Source organism: Falco peregrinus, chromosome 10 (genome assembly GCF_023634155.1).
Source record: "Falco peregrinus isolate bFalPer1 chromosome 10, bFalPer1.pri, whole genome shotgun sequence".
Taxonomy (NCBI): Eukaryota; Metazoa; Chordata; class Aves; order Falconiformes; family Falconidae; genus Falco; species Falco peregrinus.
The window spans coordinates 5752176-5764900 of record NC_073730.1 but is presented as its reverse complement, the minus strand read 5'-3'; the positions used below and the strand labels follow the sequence as shown (position 1 = coordinate 5764900).

General features: G+C 42.9%; 1 protein-coding gene across 2 annotated transcripts in view; it reads left to right on the top strand.

Moving 5' to 3' along the window:
* COP1 (COP1 E3 ubiquitin ligase) overlaps positions 1 to 12725 on the top strand; it is a 127711-nt gene that overhangs the window by 82012 nt on the left and 32974 nt on the right. For both annotated transcript variants that reach the window (XM_055815075.1, XM_055815074.1), the window contains exons 16-18: positions 7055 to 7172; positions 11068 to 11192; positions 12283 to 12443. In XM_055815075.1, the coding sequence (XP_055671050.1) occupies positions 7055 to 7172; positions 11068 to 11192; positions 12283 to 12443 (404 nt within the window). The remainder of the gene's footprint in view (positions 1 to 7054; positions 7173 to 11067; positions 11193 to 12282; positions 12444 to 12725) is intronic.

Below are 12725 nucleotides of genomic sequence, written 5' to 3'. Positions count from 1 at the left end.
TGCCCTGGAAGAGACCCAAGATTAAAAATAGTCTTTTTGGTGGTCCCTGCATGAAGGTTCTCCTGTCTTGTTGAGCTGAATTATTGCCAAAGATGGAGTGTTCAACTGTCCTATGTTCACCAGTCTACTCTCCAGAGCAGGACCCGCATGTGATGTTCAAACTCCAGCCTGCCTCTCTGCCATAGGAGAGGTTAAATCTCCACCCTAAACTTTTTGAGCAAGCCACCTCAGTCACATGAAGATCTTTTTAAGTGCTGTTGTTTGGTATTACAGGCTTGGCAGCAGTTCAGCAGTTCTCAATTTTCTTCTTCACTAGTAAGGAAAAAGAAATGAATTAATGAAGAACTAAGGTTGTATGGCAGGGCTTCATGCCACCCCATCATGTGGGAGTAGGTAAACAAAACCTGAAATATCTGAGAAGCCAGAAACTTGTGCAGCAAAAATTGCCTAATCATTAATGCTGTAATGCTGAGAGGTGGGCTAATGCCTTTCCTTTCTTATGTCAATAACTAACAGTTTAAGCAAATTTGGATTAAAAAAAAAATAATTCTCCCTAGTTTTTTGATGTAGTAGCAATTTTTAAATGCAGCTAAGATGGGAGAAGAGTCTACAGAATTTCTGTCTTTGCAAGTGCTCAGAGCTTGACTGATTAGGACCCTTGAACACAATTATTTAATTTGCAAGTTGAATCCAGTTTCACAGTTGTCACTTGCTTGAATGGGAAGTCAGACTGGCTGGATTCCAGAGTTCCCTTCCAGCCTTTGCTATTCTACAACTTTCAGGGCCCTTGAGCAAAAATGGGTTTCTAACAGAAGTTGCACTCTACGTAGGATTAAGTTTCAGTTTGGTCTTCCTTATCATTAAATCCCGAGTTGTCTTTTGACCAGCCTTTGATATCGCTGCCGTTGCAGGGAGGCTCGGTTTCCTGGCATGAAGATATGTAAAAGATCCACTGGAGAGGTTGAGTTTTCTTATTAATAGCTTTTAGTTAGTCTCTAAGAAAGTATGAAGCTTGTTAGATGGCTTTGAGGTCAAGAGAGTGCTGAAGCTTTTGTAGGTCTCTTCTCAAATTAAAGGAGCTTTTTATTAAAGTGTGTTGTCTTCAAGACTGGGGTTCTGATAGCAGCTGTCTGTCTTTTCTCAGATTTTTGAGAAAGAGCAGCACTTGTTTACCTGGCCCTTTTTTGGGGTTTCTGTAAGGACCAAGGCATCTAATGTGCCAGGTAATCTTCAGTGTACTATGATAAAGTACGCTGTAGTACAGTGATCTGAGTTTATTTTTAAGTCAGGATGTTGTTCCTTTTTACCTCTTTCCCCTTTTCTTTTCGCTAACAGAACTTTTTAATAGTGAAAATTGAGGTTGCATGGGAGCTTCCTGATCCTGTTTCCATTTTTAGTCTAGCCAAAAGCTTTACCTCTGAGGATGCAAGCTTTTTTATACAAGAAATCACACCAAGCCTGGCTGAAAGAGACTTTTGGTTAACCCATCTTGACGTTAAAGTTCTGTTCTTCTACTGCTTGTTTACCTATGTTCAACAAAAAATCTTTAAGATGGCTTGCCCTCTCCTGCATGGCATACCGCTTAAGGGAGGACAACGTGTATTCTTTGCTTTCATCTAGAGACACTTGAAACACCAGCTTTGGTTTGAACGACTGGGCTCTGGACACTTGAAGGCATAAAGATATGATGAGATTTTCCTGCTGAACGAGGTGCTTAGGTACAGTTTTAGGTAGCTCTGAAGGCTTCATTCTGTCAGCTTTGCATGCTGCATAATTTTGCTTACACTTGGTATACAGAGGAGAAACAAGTGAAAGGAAAGATCAATTTCTATAGGTAGATGTTTAAATATGAATAATTGGATTTCAGCTAACCCCTTCAATATGTATTGAGCCATGGAAGTATCCCTCAGGATCTCGGGAATAATTTTTTTAACCAATGAAAGTAAATACAGAATGAAGTGCCACAAAATCATTCCTCTTGAATTCTGACGACTATTTGGAGGCAAGCAGAGGTATCTTGCACCATAGCTGCTCTGACTGTTTAAATCTTGTTGAACAACTCATTTAGATGCATCCCTCAGACTATAAATGTCTCTTAATCTTACTACTGATGTACAGAATTTCAGTGGTGAAAACAGGCAGCCTTGATCCAAGCTTGAATTTCGTGTGGAGGTAAACAAACAGATGAAGCTGAGGGAATAATTGGCTGAGGGCATGAGTTACTAGATGCAGCAGATCAGATCATCATGGTCAAAGAAGCACAACAGAAACACATTAAAGGTGGTGCTCCAGCCTGAACTTTGTTTTCAGTAAAGCATCTGTAGTATGAGGCAAGCAGCACTACAGGCTATAGCCAGAGCATTAATATATGAAATGAATTTGAGCCCAAGTTTGGTATTGAAGATCTTTTATTTAAAAAAAAAAGTCCAAAATGTGCTTTAACAGAAGACTTCTAACAGATCACTTAACATCTGGCTGCCTACCCTAAACTTTGGTTTTGAATATGGGCATCTCCTTGGCTGTAACATTCATCTGGCGTGTAGCAGTGAGCACCACTTATATTCTCAAGTCTATAAGCACTGAAAAATCCAAGTAATGTAAATTACTTTTTTTAATAGATTGATAATCTAAATATTGAACAGTCGAGAAATACGCATTTCTAAATGATTGAAATAAGAAAAATGGTCATTGATTCTCTAGCAGTTTGGTTTTCCAGAGTAGAGCCACAGAACCTTTGTATGCAGCTCTTGGCTTTCTAGTTGTTACATCCATTGAATATAAAACTGTTGCATTGCAGGTAAATTTTTGTTATGCTGTCCTTGGCTTTATATCCCTTTGAGTAGGTGTTTTTTGGTTGAAAAAAGCTGGGGGGTGGGGCGGTGTCTTGTGAGTTAGCTCATGCTGGTTAATGTTCATGGTGAAAGTGGGTGAAGTAGATGACCCAGAAGATGAATGTTACTTTGGATTGCTCTGCTCTTCAGTTTCTGTGTGTTGCTGCTACCCAGCGTGTACTAGTACTCAGTGAAAGATAAACAGCTGCTGTGTGATGCTCTTTCCTAACCCTTGCCTTCTCTTTCTGGAGCTGCTGCTCGTCAGCACGCATTAAGAGCTTTGCAATAGGTGATGTTGAACCTAATGCCTGCTAGTAACAGCTGTTTTGTGAGTTTTATTAACAGACTTAAGAGTAAGGAAAATCATGTTTAGCAAAAACAGGTTTTGTCTTTTTTGGTTTTTTGTTTGAACAACCAAAAATCTAAGAGCAATTCCATCTGTCTGAACAACTCTGAAATTACCTGAGATGCTGCTGGCTCCATTAGCGATTTCCAGCTCTCTCTTTTTAGAAGTTTTTAACCTGATTTCCTAAGATCACATAACCATATCATCAGTTTATTTGCTGTGTCCTCACCCCTGCAACCAAGCTGAGTGTGAGGACTGAGATTGAGAAGGGGCAGATCACTTCACCTTGTACATCACAAAACCATCCTTCCTTTTTGCCCTGTTCCTGTCAGCTGGAGCCTTGCGAATTTATGAACTACTGAGCAACCAGGGATGCCATCCTTTGCTGGCGCAGGTTCTTACTGAAAGGGTGGTGAGATTTTTCTGAAGTTTGGAAAAATCTGAGTTCTTGACCAGTTGTCATTGGATGGCTCAGCTGTTCTTGAGCGTTTTGGAAAAGCATTATTTAAAAACTCATGCTTGTGGTCAGAGACCTCTCAGCAGCAGTGGCAGAGCTTGGCTGCCCTTTTTGCCTTCTGAGATAACTTAAAAAAAAAATTAAAAAAATATATGTAAAATAAAATATGGTCTGCCAGGAAACATTTGAATTCAGAAGGTGCAGCAGCAGAATTGTCGTGTTCAGCTTCTGCAGTGACATTGAACTAGATGAGAATTGCTTCAGAGTGTTTAATTTGTTATGGTATATATACATGTTCTTTCCTATTATCTCATATATATTTCAATTTAGCCTGAACGCTAAAGAAAAAGTAAAGCAGTGAGCTGTTGCTGCCCAAGGGTTAGGCCATGAGGCTTTTAACTGTGGAAATGTCATTTCCAAGTTGAAATTGTTCTAAGTGAGTTTTCTGGTTGGGGTGGTAACTGTAGAGCTGCAAAAAAAATTGCCAAATAATAATTTTAATGCTGGTGTTTGAGAAGCAAATACCTTGTGCATCACTAGTTAGCGATGGAGTATGTTCCATGATTCTTCCAGGGATGCCAAGGTCAGGAGCCGGTGGTGGGATGCTGGATCCACTTACAGGCTCTTGCAGAGTTCAAGAAGCATTTGATTCCCCTCAATGCCTACTCTGTTTTCTTTACCTTTAGCTGCCTTTTAGGACTAACTCATTCTCTCAGCTTTCTGGAGAACCCTGCCACCTTGCCTTGGACCCGCTGGCGTGCTTGGGATGCAGCCCATCACAGACAATTCTGGTTCATCAAACTCTGCTAGGCGAGTCTGCTGCTGGAGTACCTGGGAGTTGTATTTTTCTCATCTAGCTTCACTTTTGGGCTTCTACTTCCTCAGCAGATGGCATTTTTATCATGTTTTTCGGAAAGTCCATATGGCCTACAAGAGAGAGTATCTCTTTAATTGTAAAACATGACCACCTGTTCTGATTTTAATGAATGCAGTGAGCATTCGTCTTCATATATCTACTTAAAAATAGCTGCTTCAATTGAATTAAAAAAAACCCACCACCTCAGTTGGGCACCAACACTTCAGCTGCTGAAATAATCAATTAATAATTAAGTGGCTAATTTTAGAACCCACTGGCCTTGCCCATTCCCTCGGACTTATTGTGATGAGAGCAGACAGTGATTGATTGCCCTGCCGGTGCCAAGAGGCACATGCGGTGGTGGGGCCAGATGCCGGCAGGCTTAGAGCTGTTTATTGCGATATTTAGAAGGTGAATGCAGCTTCATGCATTTGCTTTGCAAATGGACTTGTCTTTCCTGCTACAGCTCTTTCCTTTCCACATTGCTCCAGCTGCTCACATGCAGCCATCCACAGGTACCCCTTTCACTGCCACCCTCTGAAGGATAAAATCTGATGCTCAAAAGGTATCCTAATGACTGGCCAGCTGGAGAGGAGGTTGAAACTGTAAGCAAAAACAGACTTGAAAGGTTTATCTGCTAACTGGCTCCTAATAAAAAGCCCTGCTAGAATCATTCTGCTCATTAAAATAACAATTGCTAGTTAACTGTTTCATAGCTCCTGCAGCAGGTCCACTGGCCAGATGAGAAAACATATTGAGCTCATGTTTTCAGAGAGGTGTAAGGGACCAGGATGTCCAAATCTTGTTAAAGGAGTGTTAATGCTTAATTCAGAGTCCCACTGAAAATTAACCCCTTTATTGAATTAGCCTGTCGGAGCATCATCTTGTTCTAAAGCTAACTAAAATACCCAAAGGGTAGGAACACACTGCAGTTTTGGTTGATAGATGTTGGCTGTTGGGAAGGGATTTAATATTTCAGAGGTGGAAGAAACAGGAGCGTTGGAAGGAGAGTGCTCGGGGGTACAGCACTTGCCAGCATTTCAGCGCTAGCAGTAATGGGTGCAATAGCTGCTGGGTTTCAACACGACAGGGTAATTTGACAGTTCGGTGTAAGTGGTGGAGAAAACTTGGTGTGTCTGCTTGGAGTGTCCGCTTTTACATATCTGTCAAGGAGGGAGAAAGCCAGAAAGCTCTTAGAGGAGAAGTCTCTGAACCCATCATATTATGCAGAGAGCAAGGTGCTGGAAGCAGTTAGAGGGGAAGGCAACTTGCCTGCTTACCTCATTTTACTGAAGGTGTTTCTGACACAGCCCCCCCATCCAATTAGTCTGTTAATATGGGGGAGAAGCTACCCTTGCCAGTTTGATGGCGGTTGCTGTAGCCTGATCAATGTAAATCCAGTTATCTCTCAAACCACATGGGATTTTGAGACAGCTGGGTGTTGTTTGTACGGCTGAGAGCCCTGCTTTGAAATGCTGTGCAAATACAAAAATAACCATAGCTATTGGCATTTAAATTCATTTCTATGTAATCTTTGTGATTAACTTCCATTGGTGGGGTGTTATTTCAGTGGGAGGAGGGTCAGAGCAGTTTTCAGCTGACGTCTGGGTATCACAAGTTGCTTGGTGAGAAAGGCGTCCAGCTCTGTTTCCCTGCGTGTGTGTGGCCATCCCTCCTTGCGCTTCCAAAATAGCAGGCAAGAATTAAATGAAGTTCAACATTAAAGGCTGAAAGTCAGGAAGGGAGAAGCTTATTAACCTTGTTGAGCCAGAAAAAGTACTACGGGTCTTGGGGGCTTGGGTCTTGTGGGGTTTTCTGTTCTTGTTTTTCTGTTTTCTTGGGAGTTGACATTTGGTTGTGCAGAAAATAAAATGTATCACTAATTCTGTGATCCCTTTATGTGGTTGTGTCACTGAAGAACATCTATAAATTAAATCTTAAGAACTGGAATTTAGTCTGTTCTCTCATTAACAGAAATGCTAATTCTCTGTTGATTGTTAATAAAGTCAAGGGAAAGAAGCAAAAAACACAAGTATGGAGGTTACCCATTTAGTGTAAGCATGAGAAATTTAATCCTTACTTTCCATGATCCAATTTAAGTAGGAGACCCGAGTTTTTAGCTTTGAGCTCTCCAGCAGTTTTCCAAGGGGGCACCGCCTGGGGAAGAAGGGAATGCAGGGAACTACAAATGGCACTTGGAGTGGCTGGGCAGGGAGCCAAGAGGGCAGGCAGGAGAGGCAAGAGTCCTTTTGGCTGCTGGCTTGCCCACCGGCCACGTGGGGTTTGCAGGAAGATGTGTGTATGTGCATGCACATGTGGGTGCACCTTTTTCCTTTGCTGACTCTTTGAAAGGCTGCTCAGACTGTTGCGGACTGAGTATTGGGGCCATTTTAAGAAGCCTGTTTAAACACTCCTTTGCTATAGTGCAGACTGTTTATCCCAGCTGAGGCTTTAAGTGAGATGTAGAAGCTGCAGGCAGGACTTTTGTTGTGAGCTGACTATTAGAGGTCCCGTGCATCCTTCCCAGCTGATTAAATTTTGTCCCTTTTCTTTCTTATCTCCAGATCACTGTGTTCACTACTACGATCTTCGCAACACTAAGCAGCCAATTATGGTGTTCAAAGGGCATCGCAAGGCAGTCTCCTACGCAAAATTTGTGAGTGGGGAAGAAATAGTCTCTGCGTAAGTATTGCCTTTTATGTAGGCTAAAAACTTTGTAGCCCTTGCTTGCTGGCGTTCTTCAGGGCCATCGTGCAAGTTTGCCTGCGTGGGTGGGTGTGCTCACTAGCTGCTGTGCTTTTGGGAAGCAGATCATTGCTTTTTTCTAAGACAAAAATAGACATTATTCCTGGTGTCACTTAGCTCTGCTCTGTCTTGTGGAGCTAAAATGACAGAGAGGAATATGGAGACAACTAGATGCAGATCCAGACCAAGAGCCCTGACTTTGGGAAGCTGCAGGTGGACTCTCGTAGTGCTGTGAGTGCTGAGGGTGCTTCTGACCAGAGCTCTGCTGCAGAGAAGGCTGCTGGCAAAGCCCTGAGAGCAGTAATCTGTGGTAAAACAGAGCTGATGAGCAACAGAAGTGATCACATGGCGCTACTGTGTCTGAAGAGGAGGTTTAGCCACAGCCTGAAAGCAAATCGAGTAGGACTGACTGATCTCTTCTTTGGTAGTTTATTTATCTGCTCTGTGAAGGCCCTTTTTAGGATTATACTTGAGTTAGAAAGTAAGACAAGGAGAAGTGTTGTGTTTTGTGGTCCTAATGATGCAGCTTTTCAGCCAGAGGAGACCATAAGGTCTGCTATGAAGGCCCTGAAGAATAATATTCTACAGCTTCTGTTCAGTTGTGTGGCCAGATGTGGCTGCCTCAGGGCTAGGTGGGTTTTCAGTCATGTGGCTATGAGCTTGTCTGTCAAATAACACAGTGAAAGGTTTGACGGGCTGGCTACAAACCTCTTCAATAAACCAGAAGTGAGCCCCTCTTACATGGTGGGGAAAACCCAGGTAATCTTGGGGGGCTGCAGGGCAATCTTTGATCTCAACACACTCAGGGGTAACATCTGAGGGCAGCAGGGATGGATCACACGGGTAGATCTAGTCCTAGGAAGCGTGTACCACTGTATCCAGCCCATGATTATCCAGCCTGGCTCTATCCCGTGTTTTCAACAGTTTGCTCTAGAAGCCTGGAGCCATCGCAAGGCATTTTAAGTTGTATTCAGGCTGCTAGTGAGTTGCTCTGAGCTGAACTGTGTGATGGAAGATTCCCTGGTGGCTTCTGATACTGTTTATATTTAATCAGCTCCACTCTTCTTATTTCCATTAACAGTCTATAAGGGTGCAGATTCTTACCTAGAACACAGAGAAAATTAAATGTAATGCTTTGAACCAAATCTGAGTAAGAAGAAAAGGTTTAATAGAAGCAGGAGGAGGCTAGAAATGTTTTACAGCCATGATCTAGTGGAGCATCATCTCTGGGATGTTTCAGGACAGAGTGGCCTTGTCCTGCTTGAACCAACTGTCTGAGAAAGCTTAGCCCACAGTCCTGGGAGGAATATCGATAGAGCTGTCAGACTTGGTCAGGCAACAACAGGGTGAGGTGACTAACTGGAGGATTCACCTACCTTTTTCTGCAGGAATAGAAAGAAGTGTCAGAGAGAAAGGATTATTTTTCGTGCCTTTCTTTTGCAAATTGAGGCGAGGAGGCAGCAGTAGTGATTCCCGAAAATCAAGCACTGATTTCTTTTTAAGAAAAAATTATATGTATATTCAGATTCTTTAGATTTCTAGCTAAAGCTGTTTTATAGATTGCATTGATTTACTTTGCCTTGTAGAGTTAGATTTTTGACCTCAAGGGTGTTCAGAACTGCCTGGTATTTAGCACAACACATTGATTGCAGTGCTGATTTACAGAGAGACAGATCTAACAGAGCAGCACAACCATGATATTTTTTGGAAGAGGGTATGAAACCAGAAGAGCAGTGCAACACCAGGAGGATCAATGGTCTTTTCCTCTCTTTGCAGTCCAGTGGCAGATAATATTCTTTTATGGCATGTTTATCCTAAACAACACAAATGTGGCTAGAGCTTGATGGGGATTTGTTAACAGTAAAGCATTCTATTAGTAATAGTCTTTAAGTGTTTTTATTTTAATGAAGCCATCTAAAATGTGTGCTACTAAAATATAGAGGTTAAGTGCCTGTATATACGAGGTCTTCTTGATGGGTTAGCTAATAGCAGAAGCTGTCACAGGAATCTGACAACTTGTAGACCAGGGATTAGTCTTTTGCTGCTTTACCCTGCCTTCAGGAAAGTTTAGTTTCCAGGCAACTCTGAAGCTTTTAAAAGCAGCATTTTAAAAATACATCTGCCCTAATAGCACAGAAGGTACCTCCCTATACTTGTGGGCCAAAAAAGCAGCAGTGTATATCTTTTTGCCATTTCTATGAGCTGTGCTGTTACTGTGATGGTAAGGACAAGGGAAGGGAAGGAAGAGTGAGCAGCAGTGTAGTGCAGGGATGGATTTGGAACAAAGATCAAGCTGAATACTGTGTTTTAGCTCCCCACCCCACCCCCACCTCCTCCCCTCCCCCAGTCAAGACCTGGGATGAGGAATGCACTCCTGCTTAAGTCATAGTATTACAGATAAAGTTCATACCTTCATTCTGATCTGACCTCATACTATTATTACAAATGACTAACAAATCTTGCTGCAACTCCCTTATCGCTCCTTTGTCATTCCAGCTGTCATTGAGGATCGAGATAAGGTTTTTGCAGTATAGCACGAGGTGCATCTCTCCTCTTTTGTGCTATATTTTTAGGTAAATGTGACATTGGTGCAGGGCCAATGTCTTGTGTTGTTGGCAATATTTGATGGATCTTGGGTGAGGTTTTTTCCCTCAACTCTAAATATTTGGAAAGCAGCAAGGTTGGGTGACACAACCTGCATGAGGGGAGCATTGCCTGCCTCCCCTCCCTCCCACCCAGGAGGCTGTCAGGTCCTGCTCCCAGTCTCTTTTGAACTGAAGATCAAAACAGCGCTACTCCTTTCCTCAAGGGTAGCTTCAGGGGGCTCTGATCCCACCACGTCACCATTTGTTCCCTTACTGTGGAGCCCATCACCTTAAGTCAGTGAGTGCCAGAATATGAGCCTGGCAACTGCTGAAGAATAACTCTTGTGAAGTAAGAGAGGTTGGTGTCCCCTCAGGTTTGGGGTAAGAAATTAATCCTGTATCTCCCAGAAACCTGGGATCTTCATTTCAGTTGAGCTCTGCCAGGCAGAGGAGAGTACCTCCACCTTCTTTCTCTTGCCAAAGGGAAGATGTATGCTTACAGCAAATAAAAAAAAAAAAACATTTTGAAGGCATGTATGTTTGCATGTAGGGGAACAGTGGAAAACATCAGTTTTGTTTTAATCCTGACAGAGTTTGGATATTTTTACTTGTCCTGTCTAGCTTTGCTGCCAAGGTGAAAAAAGAGGAAGTCTGAGATTTGTATCCGTGCAGTCTCAATTACACATGAGTAAACAACATCAGCTGAATGGTAATAGCAACTCTGAGCCCCTATAGGTTTTTATATGCTGCTGCTTGGTATTGGGCAGGAGAACATGCTTTTAGGGCAGCTGGAGGGGGAGGAGACTGCTTCTTACCAGTTCTGTAAAGGCATGAATGAGAGTTGCAGCCAGCACAGAAAAGGGAAGAGATTTTGTTCATGCTGTAAAGGCTTAAAACCAAAAAATAATAATAAAAAAAAATCAGTGTGTCCTGGATCTTGAGGGGGCAGTGATGTCCCAAAAGCTGTACAGTTCAGTGGAGGACTCCACAATTGATAGGAAAAAGGAAGAGTAATATTTCAGGGAAGTTTTTTAGTCAAACGTGTAATATGCTTTGACAGGCTTCTAAAATAATGTGATACCTTTCCGAGCTCAAGCTGAGTTGCATATGATTGAAAGCAGGATAAATTTTCTGGAGTGCACTAAGACTTCCTATGTTTACCTTGCAAGTAGGGTGTTAAGGACCAGGGTTGTGAGCGAGGAGTTCCTGCTGTATGGCAGCAGGGTAACTTTAGGTATTGTTTTCAGGTCAACAGACAGTCAGCTGAAGCTGTGGAATGTAGGGAAGCCTCACTGCTTGCGCTCCTTCAAGGGTCACATCAATGAGAAGAATTTCGTAGGGCTTGCTTCCAACGGAGACTACATTGCCTGCGGTGAGTAGAGCAGCCATCCTGACAAACGCTAATGGGACTCCTCGGAGCTGATGCCTCTCCAGTTGCAAAGCACATCAGAAGTTGTGTTACATAGCTGCATAGGCTTTTTAACAGACAATTTTCCTAAACTTCTACCTTCCTTCCCTTCTCAGGGAATGGCATACGGAGCCCTGACCTAAGGGGCTCTGTTGGTTTCCTCCTGCTTCAGACGAGTTCTTTGTCTATGACGATTCAGACTTGCTGTCACCAAAAATCAGCTGCTAATGTAGTTGCTGTTGATATGACTTAAGTCTTTCAAGTTTAAGAACTGACACATCTTCCCAAGGAAAGGTAGTAGCCTGGACCACACGAGGGTCCTGTACTTGTCACTTAGTGCAGCATTCTGTGTGGTGAAGCTACACGCTCATTGTGAACAGCTCCCTAGAAGGCTGAATCATCCTGAAGCAGTTAGCCCTTTGGCCATTTCTGTCCTTTCACCACCGAAGTTACACTGTTGAACCTCTGTAAATCCACAGGTCCTGGTAGGAAAGCAGTGACAGGCTCATAGCTGTGGGGTAAGCAGGACAGCTGTGCCAGCACTGAAGGGAGGAGCTTAGCTTGTGTATTCTCTGTGATCTCTGTACTATTTGCAAGGCAGAAATTGGGATGGATTTCTAAATAAAGCCTGCACACTGTCTAGTCTCTCTTACTTAAACCTCCACGGACCAAACTGTCATACTTGATTATGGCAAGCAAAACTGTGACAGTGTTACCTGCCTTAGGGCTGTAACGCCGAGCAGGCTGAGTGTAGTGGTGTTTCATGTGGTAGCGTAGATGCTCTGCCCTAAGGAAGTTATGGGGGACGGTTGGGATCCCGTATATTTTGCAAGTGTGCTGCATACTGCAGTTGTCTTGTAATAAAAGCTGGTCCTGTTACTAAGCATCGTGAAAGTTTGCTGAGGAGTACTCCCAGTTGCCAGGGCACCGTGATGATGATAACTACAAGGAGGAAATATCTGGTCTTGTCTTAAGGCTTCTTAGCTCTTTCATTGTTTCTTTCTGTTCCTGCTACCAGGGCCTAATCTTGTATATTTATTTTTTTTATCTCTAGGAAGCGAAAATAATTCCCTTTACCTATACTATAAGGGCCTCTCAAAGACACTGCTGACATTCAAGTTTGATACAGTGAAAAGTGTCCTGGACAAGGACCGGAAAGAAGATGACACAAATGAGTTTGTGAGTGCTGTATGCTGGAGGGCACTACCAGATGGGGTAAGCTTTCTGCTCAGACACCCAGCTGGGTGCAAAAGGAATGCCTCCTGCTTTTTCTCACAAAATAGAATTGCTGAGGGTTTGACTGCACTTGGTATTTTCCCGTTTATGGGTATTGCAGATAGGCATGAGAATGTGAAGATTTGCAGGGTAGTTGAAATGCTGGGGGCGAAGGGACTGCTGTGCTCTTAACTCTTCTACCTGGGTGTTTGAATTTCTCTACTTGGCATCTGAATTCCCAAAAGCAGCATTGTATTTCTGGCACTTAATTGTTTTTGTAGG